The sequence below is a fragment of the Crotalus tigris genome, unplaced genomic scaffold (genome assembly GCF_016545835.1).
Source record: "Crotalus tigris isolate CLP2741 ecotype Arizona unplaced genomic scaffold, ASM1654583v1 scf7180000018197.359167, whole genome shotgun sequence".
NCBI classification, from domain to species: Eukaryota; Metazoa; Chordata; class Lepidosauria; order Squamata; family Viperidae; genus Crotalus; species Crotalus tigris.
The window spans coordinates 94,854-113,126 of record NW_024096876.1 but is presented as its reverse complement, the minus strand read 5'-3'; the positions used below and the strand labels follow the sequence as shown (position 1 = coordinate 113,126).

General features: G+C 42.6%; 1 protein-coding gene across 2 annotated transcripts in view; it reads right to left on the bottom strand.

Moving 5' to 3' along the window:
* The window catches only part of LOC120310464 (venom factor-like), a 134,378-nt gene that overhangs the window by 71,605 nt on the left and 44,500 nt on the right, over window positions 1–18,273 (bottom strand). For both annotated transcript variants that reach the window (XM_039348887.1, XM_039348888.1), the window contains 6 exons: window positions 11,039–11,154; window positions 10,488–10,634; window positions 9,389–9,598; window positions 9,071–9,265; window positions 8,659–8,820; window positions 8,427–8,556 (listed from right to left, as the gene is read on the bottom strand). In XM_039348887.1, the coding sequence (XP_039204821.1) occupies window positions 8,427–8,556; window positions 8,659–8,820; window positions 9,071–9,265; window positions 9,389–9,598; window positions 10,488–10,634; window positions 11,039–11,154 (960 nt within the window). The remainder of the gene's footprint in view (window positions 1–8,426; window positions 8,557–8,658; window positions 8,821–9,070; window positions 9,266–9,388; window positions 9,599–10,487; window positions 10,635–11,038; window positions 11,155–18,273) is intronic.

The window sequence follows — 18,273 nt, the reverse complement described above, 5'->3', positions numbered from 1 at the left end:
ATCAGCAGGGAATTTTGGATTTGTAAAAACTTTACACTTAATTAAACGGCAATTTTGGTGGCCATCAATAAAAAAGGACATAGAAAGTTATGTTGCCAGCTGCCCAACCTGTGAATCAGCAAAGAGGTTGCAAGGGAAATCGCCAGGGCTATTACAACCAGTGGCAAGTCCCTCAGCCCCCTGGAGGGAAATAGCCATGGATTTTATAGTGGAATTGCCAGAAAGCAATGGGAATACTGTTATCTGGACAGTCACGGACCTATTTTCCAAACAGGTGCACTTTATCCCTTGCCAAAAAATTTCCACTGCAAAGGCCTTAGCAAAACTTTTCATCCAGCACATTTACAGATTGCAAGGGGCACCCCAACGCATCATCTCTGATAGGGGAGTGCAATTTACGTCTGCATTTTGGAAGGAATTTTTATCCCTCTTAGGGACCACTCAGGGATTGACATCTAGCCACCACCCTCAAGGAGATGGACAAGCGGAACGCTGCCAGTCGGTACGTGAGCAATATTTGAGATGTTTTTTAAATTTCCAACAGAGTGATTGGACGGACTTACTTCCTTTTGCAGAAGTTGCCTACAATAATGCAGTCCACTCCCGCACAGGCTACACTCCTTTTCAAATAGCCAACGGCCAAAGTTTCAACCCTATGCCAGAGTTAACCCCAAAAGAACCAACGATCCCTTCACTGAAAGAATGGATGGAAAACCTACAAAACACCTGGCCAATAGTCAGAAAATCACTAGATGAAGCTAGGCGGGTATACAAAGCACAAGCCGATAAAAAAAAGGGTTGAGCCTACACCATTCATTATAGGAGAAATGGTGTACTTATCTACAAAATACCTAAAGTCCCTACAGCCCTGTAAAAAAAACTTGGACCAAAATATATAGGACCTTTTCCAATTAAAAGAATCATAAATCCAGTAACAGTAGAATTAGAATTACCCAAAAACCTCAGGCAAATACACCCAATTTTTCATTGTAGCTTACTGAAAAGAGAGCATCAGTCACATCTACGGCCAAAAATCCCCCCACCACCACTTCCACTCATGATGGAGGGTGAACAACACTTCGAAATAAAGGAAATCCTTGATTCTAGGAGATATCATGGGGCAACTCAGTACCTAGTTTCCTGGAAACACCTACCTCCCTCACAAAATGAGTGGGTCCATAAACGTCATGTCAGAGCCCCGAAGCTATTGAAGAAGTTTCACACAGAGTATCCTAACAAGCCTGACTAAATTTTATACTTGTGTTTTCTTCAGGTGGATCTCTCTTATTGTTAAGAGGGGCCGGATGTCAGAATCCAATTATATTTCATCTTTAATTATCAAATATAGAAACTCCCAATTCTGCCATCTTTGGATTCTGCCATAAGAGGGAGAGAAGGGGGAGAACAAAGGGGCTTTATGGCCCTCACTTCCTTTCAGTACACTTCAAAGAGCTGAATGCTGAATGTGTGTTTATTGTAACCTCGAAGCGTTAGCATACCAAAGGAGGGTATTTGCCTTTCATGTAGTTATCTGAAGTCCCCATCCAGACGGAAGAAAGAAGAAAGGGGGTGGAATTGTGATACTTGAAACTATCACTGGAAGGGGGGTTAATTGGGTGGGACTACTGGGGAACCCCTTAAAACCTTGAATGGAAGAGCTTGAACCCCAAGTCCTGTCTAGCATGCCTGCAACCATTTTCTCTTAATAAAGGATTCCTGTTGGAAGAATTATTCCAAGAGTTCTCTCTTCTTAAGATGCAAAGTGGGGTGGGTCCTTACACCATCTCAACCAAGTGAATCTGCAGTGAGACTTGATTATGTGTTTTGATTCCCATATGATGCCAGTAGTATTTGATGGAGCAAATTCTTGGACAGATTACTTATCTAGGGTCTGTAATATGTGTTCTTCAGACAGAAATTAGATGTCCAATTCAGCCCTTCTACTCTATTGAGCCTCCCCGCTATCAGCCCCCTCCACCACAAAGATCCTGCAGAAGAAGGGCAATGTGGAGAACCATGGGATCTGGCAGGGTAAAAGCTGTGAACTATAAACACAAAGCTTTCGCTGTGTCCCTGCACAACAGATACAGTGCCCTTGTTGACCTTAATAGAGACATTAAGGAAACAGGTAAAGGTATTTGTGATGATAACTCAAATAAACAGGGGATCGTGATCTGAGATGAAGAACTTGTTTTCGACAGGGAGAAGTGTGAATCAGGTATTACACATCAGTCATGCAAGAATAGAAAGGCATCCAAAAAGAGAAGCCACCTTCTGGTAGGTGATTCAATTACAAGGGATGTAAATTTAGGAAAGACACAGAGGTTTTGAAAGAGGTCAGGTGTCTTCCAGGTAGGGACAAGAAGCACATTTCTAAAATAATCAAGAATGCCAGCAAGGACTGTGATGTGGAGGCTATTGTACAACTTGGCACTAACCATCTGCCCCAAAAAGATGTATTCTCTGTGCAGAATGATTTCCAGAGCTTGGGGCAGGAACTTAACAGAATAGGCTGTAGGCTTACTTTTTCAGAAGTTTTACCAGTGGATAAGGAGCAAAATGGAAAAGGCCAGCATATAGCACAATTCAATATGTGGCTAAAGGAGTGGTGTAAAGGGGAAGGCTTTGGATATATTAGTCACAATGTCTGTAGCTGGTCCAATGAAAAAATGTACAAAAGAGATGGTTTGCATCCATCAAAGAAAGGAACTGAGTTACTCGGCTATAAATTCACAGATTTTCTGGAGGAATATTTAAACTAAACAGCGGGGACATAGAGTTAATTGATACAGAACATCCCTGTCCCCAGCAATCTAAAAATTATAGGCCTAACAGTGCATGTAACATAGATGTGTGTGAGGACAAGAATGTCAACCTTGCTGTCAAGCAAAATCAAGATGGATTACACACTAAGATTCTCAAGGAACTGGCAGATGTGATCTCAGAACCAGTGAACTATATTTTTCAAAGATCCTAGAACACTGGGGAACTACCAGAGGACTGGAAAAGAGCTGATGTAGTTTCCATCTTCAAAAAAGGAAAAAAAAATGGATCCAGGAAATTACAGATCTATCAGCCTAACCTCAATACTTGAGAAGATTCTGGAAAAGAAAATCAAACAACGAATTAGTGAACACCTAGAGGCAAACAAAGTCATTACTAAAAACCAATACGGGTTTGTCAAAAACAGATCATGCCAGACAAATCTTATTGCATTCTTTGACCAAGTGACAAAATTAGTGGATCAGAGGAATGCTGTGGATATAATTTACTTGGGCTTCAGTAAAGCATTGATAAAGTAGATCACAACCTATTACTTGATAAGATTGAAAAATGTGGCTTAGACAGCATCACCACCAGATGGATTCGTAGCTGGCTGACTGGCCATACTCAATGTGTGGTCCTCAATGGAACCATATCTACATGGAGGGAAGTGTGTAGTGGGGTGCAAAGGTATGTGACAAATGTACAAGTATAATATAGGGGGTAACTTGCTCAATAGTAGTAACTATGAGAGGGATCTTGGAGTCCTAGTGGAAAATCACTTAAATATGAGCCAGCAGTGTGCTGCAGCTGCCAAAAAAGCCAACACAGTGCTGAGCTACATTAACAAAGGGATAGAATCAAGATCACGTGAAGTATTAATACTACTTTACAATGCCTTGGTAAGGCCACAGCTAGAATACTGCAGCCAGTTTTAGTCACCACAATGTAAAAAAAATGTTGAGACTCTAGAAAGAGTACAGAAAAGAGCAACAAAGTTGATTAGGGGACTGGAGGCTAAAACATATAAGGAAAGGCTGCTGGAATTCGGTATGTCTACTTTAATGAAGAGAAGGACGAGGGGAGACATGATAGCAGTGTTCCAATATCTCGGGGGCTGCTACAAAGAAGAGGGAGTCAAGCTATTCTCCAAAGCACCTGAAGGCAGGACAAGAAGCAACGGATGGAAACTAACCAAGGAGAGAAGCAACCTAGAACTAAGGAAAAACTTCCTGACAGCTAGAACAATTAATCAATGGAACAACCTGCCTCCAAAGGCGGTGAATGCTCCAACACTGGAAGTTTTTAAGAAGAGACTGGACAGCCATTTGTCTGAAATGGTATAGGGTTTCCTGCCTGAGCAAGGGATTGGATTAGATGACCTCCAAGTTCTATTATTATGGATCATCGCACAGTCAGCCAGATATTCAGACTGGATTTGGCATTTTGTCTACCTATCGAGTCTTTACCCAGGACCTGGGATAGGCAGATGTGGATGTTTGATGGTATTACAGATATCGTCGCAGGATGGAAGCAGTTCCTAATAAGGCTGCCTTTTGCAATTGACTAATAGCGAATTTGTCAATGCCAATTGTGTTCAAGTGGTGCCCCAGTTGTTTTGGGATTGCACCCAAGGAGCCTATGACTATTGGTACTACCCTTGCTTGCTTTTGCCACAGTCTTTCTATTTCTATTTGTAGGTCTTTGTATTTTGTTATCTTCTCCAGTTCTTTCTCGTCTATTCTGCTGTCTCCAGGCACTGCCACGTCCACTATCCAGACTTTTTTTGTCTTTCTTATCAACAATTGTTAAGTCTGGGGTGTTATGTTGCAGGTGCTTGTCTGTTTGAATTCTGAAGTCCCAGAGCAGTTTAATTTTATCATTTTCTATGACTTTCTCTATTTTATGATCCCACCAGTTTTTGCTTACAGGCAAATGATATTTTTTGCCGATCTTCCAATGCACCATTGTTGCTACTTTGTCATGCCGCTGCTTGTAGTCAGTCTGTGCAATCTTCTTGCAACAACTTGCCAGGTGGTCCACTGTTTCTTCAGCTTCTTTGCATAGGCAGTACTTACTGTCTGTTGCTGTCTTCTCAATTTTGACTTTATATATGCATTTGTTCTTAAGGCTTGGTCTTGTGCAGCCAGAATTAGTCCCTCGGTCTCTTTCTTCAATTTTCCTGCTCTTAGCCATTGCCAAGTCTTGTTAATATCTGCTTTCCCAGCTATTTTTTTAATGTATTGACCATGTAGTGCTTTGTCTCCCCATGCCTGTATTCTGTTCTTCATTTGGTCTTTCTTGTAGGCCAGTTTGGTCTCTCCAGTAGTCAGTAAGCCTTCCTGATATACTAATTTCAGTGCATCTTCATCATTGTTTTTCAGATATTCTTCCAAAGCCATTTTTTTCTTCTTCAACCATCTGATGTACTTGTAGCATTCCACGCCCACCTATTTGCCTTGGTAGATAAGTCTGTCAATGTCACTGCATGGATGAAGGGCATGATTCATTGTCATTATTTTTCTGGTCTGCCTATCCATTGCTTTTAGTTCTGCTTGAGTCCAGTCCACTATTCCAGCTGTGTACCTAATGACTGGAATTGCTCAGGTGTTGATTGCCTTTATGGTATTTCCTCCATTGAGTTTGGACTTTAAGATCTTCTTCACTCTCTTGATGTATTCACCTCTAATCTTTTTCTTGACTTCAATGTGCTTGATGTTGTCAGCTTGAAGGATACCCAAGTATTTGTAGTACTCTTCCTCATCCAGACTCTTAATGTTATTTTCGTGGAGCATCTTGATTCCTTCAGTTTTCACTACTTTTCCTTGTTTGATAGTAAGTGTGGCACATTTGTCCAAGCCAAACTCCATAACAATATCTTGGCTATATATACGGACAGTGTTGAGCAGCGATTCTATTTCAGATGATGTTTTTCCATAAAGCTTCAGATCATCCATGTAAAGGAGATGGAATAGTCTGGTAGATGTTTTTGATGTTTGATAGCCATGTCCTGAGTTATTCAGTATTGTTGACAGAGGAAACAGTGCAATAACAAATAGTAATGGTGACAATGAATCTCCTTGAAATATTCTCTCTTGATATTAACCTCTCCCAGTCTCTCACCATTGATCTGCAACTGTGTCTTCCATTGTGCCATCGATCTTTGCACAAATTTTCTGATGTTTCTACTGACTCCTGTTATTTCTAGGCACTTTATTATCCAATCATGTGACAGAGAGTCAAATGCCTTTTTGTAGTCAATCCATGCCACATTCAGGTTGGTCTTCCTTCTCTTGCAGTTTTCCAAGATCATTTTGTCTATTAGGAGGTGATCTTTTGTTCCTCTGCTATTGGGGTGGTTTCCTTTCTGCTCAGGTGGAAAGAGATTGTTTTCAACTAGATGCTGTTGTACTGCATCAGCTACCACACCAGTTAGTAATTTGAAAGTTGTTGGTAAGCAGGTAATTGGCCTGTAGTTGCCTGGTGTTGCCCCTTTTGCTGGATTTTTCATTATTAAGTAGGTTTTCCCAGTTGTTAGCCACTTTTCAATTTTTCCTCCTTGTAGTATATTGTTGAACTGCTTGGCAATGAGTGGGTGTGTAACAGTTAGATGTTTCAACCAAAACCCATGCAGTTCATCTTCACCTGGTGCTGACCAATTTTTGATTTTCCTTGCTCTTTTTTATACCACTTTTGTTGTTATTACTAGTTCTTTCATTTCAACTTCTGTTTTATTTGTATCCACCTCTTTTAACCAAGCTGCATCCTTGTTGTATTTCTTTGGGTTATCTCATATCTGCTTCCAGAATTGCACTGTTTCTTCCTTGTCAGGTACTGACTGATTCCTTGCAGTTTCTCCATTGATGGATTGGTAGAAACGTTTCTGATTGGATTGAAATTGGAGGTTCTGCATATAGTTTGCAATTCGAGCTTCATATCTACTGATTTTCCTGGCTATAGCTGTTATTTGTTGCTTTATTATTTCCAGTGCTTCCTTGATCTTCCTTGTTTCTAAGTGGTATTTCTTGATTAGGTACTCTTTGGTCTTCTTGTTCTTCAGCTTCTTTTCTTTCATCTGCTCTAGCTTGCTTGCATGTGATCTTAACTTGCTGATCTTATTTTCTAGTCTAAACTTCCATTTTTGTGGTGCACTGTTTGTTTATTTTTCTTCCTTGTTGATTTTGCATCCCAGGTATTCAGTTATAACTGCAGCTGTGCAGTACATTAGTTGGTTTGTTTCTTGCAGTGAATTGGTGCTTATACTTGATATTGCAGTATTTGCATTTTTTAATGCTTGTGCTAGCTGTTTCTTTGGAACAAGTTTCAATGCAGGCAGCCTTATTCTGTTGTTTTTGTGCTGTTCTAGATGCTCAGTTATTCTTTGTTTCAATTCTTTTATTTCTTTAATTAGAGGGTTTTGTTCTTCCTGAGGAAGTGGTGCCTGGTTTCCAAATGAGAACAGTTGTATATCTCTGTTGGATTCCTTCACTGCCAACTCCCCCTGGTTTGCCTCTACATTCTGAATTACTTCTGGTAAGGCTTTGATTTCTTTGCCCTGGGTAAACCTTTGCAGTTCGTCCAATTCTGTTTCTGTGAATACTTTATTTCGTGTTATAAATCGGCATTGATCTGCTAGTCTCTGTTCTGTTATTTCTGATTCTGGATGTTGTTCTTTCCAGAACTGGTGCATTCATTTTAGATATCCTCTTCTTGTTGGACTTGCTCTGTAGTAACAGATCATTATTTCTTTGTTTTCCATCACTGTGTATCTGTGATGGGTAAACACCTTTTCTTCCAGTAGTTCTACAGCTACTGGCCCTGGTTGCTCAGCCAACAGTCCTGAGTCCTGTATCCCATTTTTCACCAGATATCCAGGAACTCCAATATCTAATGCGGACCTTGTTAACCCGGGCGACATCCGAGCCGGTATGGCATTCTGAAATTTACGTCTCACCATATTTTTTATGGGAGAGACACTCTTTGTCTGACTCCTCTGATGAGACCTGTCCAGTATGGTTGAACCTCTAGCATAGCTCTCATCTTCCTCAGAGTATACAAGCCCCACAACCACGTCAAGGTAGTGCCTCACTGGGGGTCAACCACATCAAGGTAGTGCCTCACTGGAGGTCAACCACATCAAGGTAGTGCCTCACTGGGGGTCAAGGTAGTGCCTCACTGGGGCTATTATTATTATTATTATTATTAAGGATCATAATAGTCAGCCAGATGTTCAGACTGGATTTGGCATTTTGTCTACCTATTGAGTCCTTACCCAGGACCTGGGATAGGCAGATGTGGATGTTTGATGGTATTACAGATATCCTCCCAGGATGGAAGCAGTTCCTAGTAAGGCCGCCTTTTGCAATTGACTAATAGTGAATTTGTCAATGCCAATGGTGTTCAAGTGGTGCTCCAGTTGTTTTGGGATTGCACTCAAGGCGCCTATGACTACTGGTACTACCCTTGCTTGCTTTTACCACAGTCTTTCTATTTCTATTTGTAGGTCTTTGTATTTTGTTATCTTCTCCAGTTCTTTCTCGTCTATTCTGATTATTATTATTCTGATTATTCTAATTATTATTATTATTATTATCATTATTATTATTATATAGACTAGAAAACCTCTGTCATCTCCCAGATGTTAGCATCCATCCCCAAAATACCTGATCTCTGTTTGGTGTTGAGACTAGTGCTGGTTGCCAGGGCCAGTCCAGCATCTTCAAACACACCCAAATTATTCTGGCCGCTGCCAGCTGTACAGCCAAAATCACTCTTTTCTATTGTGTCCCATATCTAGTGCACATCATAGAAAAAAAAAATGATTCTCTTCAGTACTGTAACTTGGAAAACTCTTGAAAGGTGAACTCTTGTAACTCAAGGAATTTCTGGCCTTACCTTAGTTTGGCTAATCTTGTATTTATCATTGAGAACATATACTGCTTTGTCCACAGCCACAAGACCGACCCGAGCACCTGGATCCCCTTCCAATTTGATTTTCATTGCAGCTCCTGGCTTTTGTATTCGATTGTCTCTGGAAGATGCTTCTTTCACAACCAACTGTTTAAACAAAGCAAAGAATAATTCAGATCTCTAACAGACAGAAAGACTGCCACTTCAAGGAAAAATATTTGGCTTTCTCTCTCCGAACTGAAAAAAATGTTTTGGGGGGAAATACCATAAAAATGCTTTAAAATAAATTTATGCACTTCTGATGCAGCTCTGATAAGGAGGTTTGCATCATTGCTAAGAAAGCCACTGGGAAGACTGACTTACCATTCCCATGCAGCCACTGGGAAGACTGACTTACCGTTCCCATGCAGGTATCCTTCACATCCACCCAGACAGAGTCAGCCACAATTTCACTGTTCCCTACTTGGTAGTAAGCCAGAAACCGGAAGGAAGGGATGAGGTCTGGAGTGATAGGCAGAGTCATGGTCACCAGATTCTGTCCAGCTCCTCTGGGTTGCCTGCCGACCTTGAAGATCTTCCCTTTGGTCAAGATCTGAGGGTGAACAAATACTGATTAATGGAAAGATTAGAAATGATAGGTTAAGCCAGTGCCTTTAAGGCTACAATATGAATTAGAACACAGCCCCTCGATTTCCTCCAGGTCTATAATACTTACGAGGTATGTGAAATATTGGATTTGGTTCAGCGAATTTGCATTGCCCCTCACACTGAAACTGATAGGTAAGTTATTTCCAGGCTTAATCTCTGTAGATGTAATGGCTATATGAAGATAGTTTCCAGATCCTCCCTGGGTTTGGTAGGCTGTGGCTGTCATGGACTTCTTTGCCTGGCGTTTTTCTGGGAGTTCTACATGGTTGGTTTTAACCTAGACAGGGTAAATATGGAACATTAACCTAATCAGGAAACAGCTACGACTCCTTTTAAGGCTGGCACTTAGTGACACTAACATGAAGGCTGCTGAAAGAATACAATAATGGCTAACATCCTGTTTTCATTTAAAAAAATCTGAGCTCCTGTTATATGATCTGCATCTTTAGGGGGGGAAAGAGCTCCATGTTACTATGGGTGTAACAAATGCTATATTGTAATGGGATGTGGAAAGAGGGTGTACCTATTGAATAAAACAAAATTGCAAAGTGAGTTGCAGCCTGAAGGTCAGGTGGGATGATGAACTAGCTACAAAAAAGCAAATGGGGTAATTAATGGCAAAACAAATCAGGGACTTACAAAAACCATTGTTCCTGTGAAAGAGTATCACCACTTCTTAATTCTGAGAAATACTGAAAAAAATGAGAAAATGACTTTCTTTTCAGTGATAGGTTGTGTCTCTGCTCTCAGAGTCTGACTGTGCATGTGCAAAGCAAGTGAGCTTATGTTACTGACACTGTGTCTCCTTCACTTTCTTTGTAATTGGCAACTGACAACCCTCTCTTCATGTGGTCCTACATTCCAACATAGATGTCAGGCCCAAAACCAAGAACAACACTTCTTCCAAATTGAATTTTTTATTGCTTTCAAACTTATAGACAAAATCTTGCCAGACTGAGGAGTTTACAATCTGTATCTACAATATATTCTGAGAATTATTAGGGAGATGTTGTCTTCACCCTCTTTCTCTCACGCAAAGCATTCAGATTGAGTTGCCTCTTACTCCTCTGGAATGCACCCCCTCCCTTCTAGGACTCTACTTCCTTATAACATCCCCTCTTATTAGTGCACTCAGTGGAATTTAACAGAATGTCAGATTGACTTACAGTGATGGATAGGCTTTGAGTGTTCAGGGGTGTGTTCAGGATGAGCTTAGCAGTCCCATCGCTCAAAGTGGTTCCCTCAGAATGAATGGACTCTGATACCACAGGTACATCGACAGCTGGTGAGCCATCGGGGTTGGTAACACACACCTAAAACAATCCAGAAGGGGTGATTCAGCATGGAACATGGCAGCTTCCTCTGAATTTAAATCAATTTGTTTGCTTGTTTATTTATTATTTATTGAAAAGATGTATATGGCTGCCCAACTCACTTACAGTGACTTCAGACAGATCATAAATTGATTTACTAAAGCCTTTTGTCACTAAATTCCTGTAAATTCTATGCAGACACATTACAGCAAATCATCCAATGTACCAATACCAAGCAATCAATCAATCCTCTACAATGACAGCGTAAGTCCCGAGGTAAGCTGAAGCCTCGACACCTCTCTTGAAAAACCAAGTCTGGACAGCTCTTCAGAAGCCCAATAAGGTGGAGGAAGGTATTGCTAATATGGTTCTTTGACAGAGTAGGAGACTGCAATTTCTATTACCGTCAGTTCATATGGCATTCCTGGTTTGAAGTATTTGGGGGTTTTTGTGAAGGAGATCTGATAGGGAGATGTCACAATATGAATGCCATTTAGCTCAGTCACTACCATATCACTGCCTGCAAAACAAAAAGGAGTGCGACTTTTTACATATTTAATTTTATTAGCTTATACTATAAAATATAAAAATACAAAAGCAAATAGTAGGAAACAAAGGAAAGGGGAAGGGAAAAAGAGATGGGGGGGGGAGAAAAAAGGCATTGACTTCCTCTGTTGCAGTAAAATAGACATTAGTATCGAACTTCAACTTTTTACTTTTCTATAATAGTATAAATTAGCCATTTCTATAGCAACAAATCAATCTAATCACTAAAACCCAAAATCAAAAGTATCATTTTTTTCCCACTTCAAGCACAAAATCCAGAAGTGGTTTCCAAGTAGAAACAAAAATACTTATATACTTTTCTTTGATCAGAACAGCCAATTTAGCCATCTCTGCTAACTTCATCAACTTTTGTAGCTGTTCATCCATAGTGGGAATCAAAACATCCTTCTATTTTTGTGCGTAAAGTAGTCTTGCTGCCATCAACATATACAAAATCAGAGTTCCAAATTTTTTCCAAGTCTTTTTCCGTTAGACACAGAAGGAAAGTTTCTGGTTTTATCTTTATATTCACTTTGAGAATCTTCTGTATTAAGATGTGAATCATACTCCAATATTTCTTTGCTTTATCACATGTCCACCATAAGTGATAAAAAGTCTCTTCTTTACATTTACATTTCCAACATTCATTTGAGATAACTTTATACATTCTAAATAACTTATTTGGTGTTAAATACCAACAATACATTATATTATAAAAAATTCTTTTAAATTATATTTTTTGTGAATTTTAAGCCTTTCACCCCCATATTCTTCCATTGTTCAAGCATCACATTATATCTAAGTTCCTTGCCCACTGAATCATACAGTGTTTTACATGGTCACTTTCCAAATTCAATTTCAATAACATTTTTAAACCTTAGCAATAATATGTTCATCACTACTGTTGCGTCCTTCGCGAAATGGCAATGACACGAGAAACAGTTGTAGTTCTCAGGAACTTCTTTATTTCTGTTCAGCATACTGGTTACAAGACGCCGACAACGCCCAAAACTCCCGGCCTCTTATATAGGCCATTCTCGGGTCAATCTGCAACTTTTGGCGCACCAGCACTCGGGCATGCGCACAAGTACTGACGACAGCCTGTATGGTCCTGGGCAGCTTGCACCTGCCCGGGACCGCTTGCAATGCCCCGAGCCTGTTTCCACAGGCTCAGGACATAACACCCCTTCCCCCCCAGCTAAGACTTTGATCATGCAATAATAACATACAACCTCGTGCGAGCATAGTGCCCATACTACTTAATGCCAGGTATTTCCCCTGCTTCTATCAGTCTCAATGTTCTCTCTCCTGTTTGTACAGGAATGTTCTTTGTTAACTCTGTTTTGCCAGTAGAGTTACAAAATCTTCTAAATACTTAGGAGATCTTCTGGCTCTCTGTGACCTCCTTACTTCTGGGTACCTGCCAAGTGGCCCTTGACTGAGGGGTGATGCATACCTGTCCCCCCTGTTATACCCTGGTGATTCCCAAGGACTGTGCTCCAATGCCTGGCCTGCTTGCTTGCCCACCGGGCTCGTCAGGCCAGGGCTTCTTTCTCTGTTTGACCTGGTTGTCCTGCCTAGCTGCAGGCTTTCTGGCCCCTTTAAGTGACTGTCACTGTTGGGCGATTCTGTAGAACCTCCCAGGTCCGTCCAAGAACGTCAGGAGGTTGTCTGTCCCCTTGTTCCCATTCTGTCCCCGGGCTTGTGGGGGTTTCAGTGCTGTCCCAAAACTCAGTTGTCCCCTGAGTGAAGTCAGAGGTATTGTAGTCGGGATTTGGTTCCTCGACCACCTCCCTGTGTGCTTGCCCCCTTCTAGGGACAGGGTTAGTGTCGGGCCAACTAGAGGGAATGTGTGCCAGCTCTTTTGCAGGGTGTGGTTTGTTTGGACGCTCCCGGATATCCTCCCTGACTGGAGTACTGAGTGATGCGAGTGAGTAGTGATTATGCCCCCAGGGTGACTCCCTGGCTGGAGTAGGCACTGATGCCTGAGTTCTAGTTGGGCTCCGTGAATTCCTGTTTGGAGCACTCGCGGAATTTTGGGATGAGCTGTCTGTAGCTTCCTCATTAATGATGGGCAGCAGCCCGTACTCTTCCCTTTGCCCAAAAGGGTCCCCCTCCCCCCCTGGAAAAGACCCAGGAGTCTCAGTGGGAAGGTCCCATCTAGGGTGGAGCTGGTCGATGTGTCGACGCAGGACATGACCGTTGTCCAGGAACACCTCGTAGGACAGAGGACCTGTGACCCTGGATACAGTAGCAGGGACCCATGAATGGCCAGGCCCATAATTACGAGTCCAAACCGGGGCACCCACAAGCAGTCGTCTAGGTGCCCTGGGGTGTGTGAGTGTGGAAGGAAATCTGTCCGGATGCAACCGGTCAGGCTTGGTAGTCAGTTTGCGCCCTCAACGAAGTTCAGCTGGGCTCCTCCCAGTAGAAGTGGACAGTGTAGTGCGATAAGAAAGGAGGAAGTCAGCCAACCTGTGATGCCAGTCTCCGTAGGTGAGTTTCTTCAAGGCGTCCTTGGTGATGCGAACCATGCGTTCAGCCATACCATTGGTGGACGGGTGGAAAGGTGCAGATGTGGCATGACGAATCATGTTAGCCTATAAGAAAGCTTGGAATTCGGAAGAAGTGAATTGAGAGCCGTTGTCAGACACGAGGATGTCTGGAAGCCCGTGTGCAGCAAAAATCCCCCTCAGTACTTGAATAGTCTTTGCAGTGGTGGTGGAAGAGACAGGTACAACCTCAAGCCATTTTGAATGGCTATCAACTAGGACCAAGAAGAATTGACCCTGAAAGGGCCCAGCGTAGTCAATGTGCACCCTAGACCATGGAGACTGTGTTTCCTCCCATCTATGTACAGGAGCTTGGGGCATTTCAGGGCGTGAGCGTTGACAAAGGTGGCATGCATGCACCTTAGCTTCAATGTCTCTATCTAACCCAGGCCACCACAAATGGCTGCGCGCAAGCGCCTTCATGCGTACAATGCCAGGATGACCCTCGTGGAGGGAACCTAAGACCCTAGTCCTCATTGAGGTAGGAATGACAACTCTGCTTCCCCAAAGCAGACAACCCTGGAAGGTGGACAATTCGTTCCTTTTGGACCAGAAACTCTGAAACTCAGTGCCAGGACAGCTCTCTGGCCATCCAGATAAAACCCAAGAAAGGACACGTGAAAGTGTGAGATCAGTGGCTGATTCAGTGGCCACATCCCTGGCATCTAAAGGAGAGTCAGGCAAGGCCTGAATTGAAAGGAGATTGATAGTTGGTGGAGGGTCAGCTTCTATTACCAGCAGGGGTAATCTACTGAGGCCATCAGCATGGCCCATTTCCTTCCCAGGTTTGTGAAGTAAGGAGAAATCATAGGCAGACAGAAAGATAGACCATCTCAGCATTCTGGGGGAGATGATCTGGGAAGTTTGTTTACATGTGGTAAACAGTCCCAACAAAGGCTTATGGTCAGTGAAGACCGTGAAGTGCCTGCCATATAAAAAATCATGGAATTTTTTGATTCTAGCAACAACAGCCAAAGCCTCCCTGTCTATCTGAGCATAATTTCGCTCAGCAGAAGACAAGGTTCTGGAGTAATATGCAACAGGAACCTGAGTTCCGTCTGATCTGAGGTGGCTTAGTACTGCTCCCACCCCATAAGGAGAAGCATCACAAGCGATGCACACAGGAAGGGATTCATTGAAATGTGCAAGTACGCTGTTAGACGTGAGTAAGGCCCTGACCTCATTGAAACTTGCTTCGTGTTTTTGTGACCACTGCCAGACTGCCTGTTTGTCCAAGAGCCTGTGAAGAGGCTCAGATACACTAGCCTTGTGTGGGAGAAAGGAGTTATAGAAATTCAGAAGGCCCAGAAAAGCCTGTAGTTCAGCCTTAGACTTTGGCCTAGGGGCATGCATAATGGCTTTCAGTTTGGATTCAGCAGGGTGAATCCCAGTAGCATCAATTTTGAATCCCAGAAAATCTGTAGAAGGCACCCCAATTTTACATTTGTCCTTCTTAAGTTTGAGGTCCGTTTTCCTGAACCTCAGCAGAACAGCCCTTAATCTCTCAGCTAAGTTGTGTGTAGAGTCTCCTGCAATTAAGACATCATCAAAATAGGGGCAAACCCCTGGTATACCCTGTAGTGTGTTTTCCATTACGCTTTGGAAAATTCCAGGAGCGATATTTACTCCAAATTGTAACCTCTTTACCTTGAATGCCCCCCTATGGGTCACAATGGTCTGAGCTACAGCAGCAGCATCATCAACAGGCAGCTGTTGATACGCCTGAGCTAGGTCAAGCTTTGCAAAAACGCGCCCCCCCTTGAGGGAGGCCAGAATATGACTGACCACAGGGACAGGATAGGCATGTTGCTGCAATGCCTTATTTAGAGTGCATTTGTAATCTGCACAGATGCGAATGTCCCCATTTGCCTTGAGAGGCATGACAATGGGGGTCTCCCAAGGACTGGAGTCGACAGGTTCTAGAACTCCTTGCTGAATCAATTTGTCCAACTCAGTGTCAATTTCACCCTTTAAAGCAAAAGGAACCCTTCTTGCTTTGATTCTAATAGGGGTGACATTGGGGTCTAACTTCAGTGACACAGGGGGTCCTTTGTATGTGCCCAGCTGAGAGCTGAAAACATCTGCAAATTCTTTGCAGACTTCTTGTAGGTCGAGTGTTTGCAAGCTATTGAGCCCTGTGACGTGTATCCCCAAGGCCTCAAACCAATCGAGTCCTATGAGACTCGTTCGTTCACCCCCTACTATTATTACATCTAGTGGACCTTCAAAATCCTTATACTGTACGTTAAGGGTGGCCTCCCCCTTAACACACACTCTGGAGTTTTGAAAGTCTGTTAACACAATGTCGGAAGGCCTCAGCTTGGCCTGAAATCCGCTGCCAGAACAAATCTTCCTAAACATGTGCATGGAAATGATCGAAAGTGCAGACCCCGTATCCAGTTCCATAGCCAATGGAACCCCTTGTAGCTTCACCTTAAGTGACAGCTTTTTCTTAATGGGCTTGTGTGCCTGTCCTATAAATGCTTCTTCACGAAGCGCAGAACCACACCCTGTTTTGGCTGGAAACCCTGGTACCTTTCAGGCGCAATTCTTCCTGAGATTGTACCTTCGGACGGCCCAGACACACAGCTGCAATGTGTCCCTGCTTTCCGCATGCCGTACAGATAGCGGAGTGGAATCTACAGTCGGTCCTCTTGTGGCGACCTCCACAACTGAGGCATTGGGAAGAGCTGAAGAGCTTCCTTTCTGTTTTTCTTCTTTCGTGGGGTAGAGATGGTCTACTTCATTGTTAGGATCCTCCTCTGGGTTCCTTTGGACTCCTTCCTGGTGCACGGACGCAGTCTCTGGAGTGCTTTTGATCGGCCGCATGTTCTTGATGGCGCCGCCCGCTGCCTCTTCTGCAGTAACCTCTCTCAAGGCATCTTGGAATGATAAGTCTTCTTTGGCAAAAAGTCTCTGCTGTAATTCTCTATGCCTTAGTCCGCATACAAATCTGTCTCTCAGCCGTTCTTCTAGATCCTTGAACTCGCAGTGTTTAGCGGCCTTCCTCAGCGCAGCAATGTATTCTTTGGCTGATTCTCCGGGTCGCTGATCCCTCTTTTCGAAGGTGTGGCGCCACGCGATGACGGACAACTTGGGCTGGAAGTGCTCCTTTAGTAGCTTTTTGAGATCTGCGTAGCTGACAGATTCTAGAGGTGCAGGTGCACCTCTAGCGATTTCGAATGCGTCTTGACCACAAACGCACAGCAGGGTGGCAGCTTTTAAACTATCCTCTCTTACTTGATTTACTTTGAGATAGTTTTCCACCCTGGCTACGTAGAACTCCCATCTTTCCGGATGCGAGACGTCGAATTCTGAAAGTCTTCCAATTTTTGCCATTTTTGTAGAAGGGTCTATCAGCCAGCCTACCCCCGACTGCTCACTGGATTGGCAGGTAGCTGCCGAGTCAACGCCGTTCCTACCGCTCAGGACTCTCTCGGGTAAGCTTACACCTGTCTTTGGTCGATGTAAGGCAATCCCACCTTCGTCGCCAGTGTTGCGTCCTTCGCGAAATGGCAATGACACGAGAAGCAGTTGTAGTTCTCAGGAACTTCTTTATTTCTGTTCAGCATACTGGTTACAACGCCCAAAACTCCCAGCCTCTTATATAGGCCATTCCCGGGTCAATCTGCAACTTTTGGCGCGCCAGCACTCGTGCATGCGCACAAGTACTGGCGACAGCCTATCTGGTCCCGGGCAGCTTGCACCTGCCCGGGACCGCTTGCAATGCCCCGAGCCTGTTTCCACAGGCTCAGGACATAACAACTACCACATAGTAAAGTTTCCAATTCATTTTTAACAAAATCAAACCCATAAATCTTTTTATCTAGTTTAAATCTTTCTTTCAATTGTAAGTATGTAAACCAATGGCAGACATGACCTTCTTTACGAAGTTGCCTCTTTGGGTGTCCCCCGCCCAAGAAGCTTTTTTTAGAAAAGAAATGGTGATGAAGCCAGACTGGTGGGTTTATGGTAAAATAATATCTTTTAATTTCGGTGACCTCAAGTCTAAGGAAGAGCTAGAAACAGAAGGAATGCAACTTAAAATAAGAAATCAAATTCAGAAGTACAGGAGAAAAATCCTGTAAAGATTTTGAAGCACTATTAATTTCAAACCTAATAAAAAATCAATACATTCAGTTTGCAAGTTTTCTCTCTACATCTTCTCTATTGCTATCCCTTTTTCTAGAAAAGATTGTTGCATCATATTTTGTGCTGACTGTAAATTGTATTATTCTGCCATGTAAATGGTCTTAAGAAGTTAGAGAAAGTAATGTGGAAAATGATAATTTAGAAATAGAAAATTAGCATATTAAAACTTTGGGAAATGTGGGGGATTTATTAATATATTAATATATGTTTTATTTTGTGGCTTTGCAACTAGACATACTGTTTCCCTTAAAATGCTTCAAAAACAAAGCCTGGATTTAAATCTATACAAGAGTATAGATTTAAAATTGCTTGAAGAAAATTGACAAAAAAAAAATGAAATTTGAAATTGAAATTTGGCAAAAGTAATATGAAATAGTAGCACCATAATT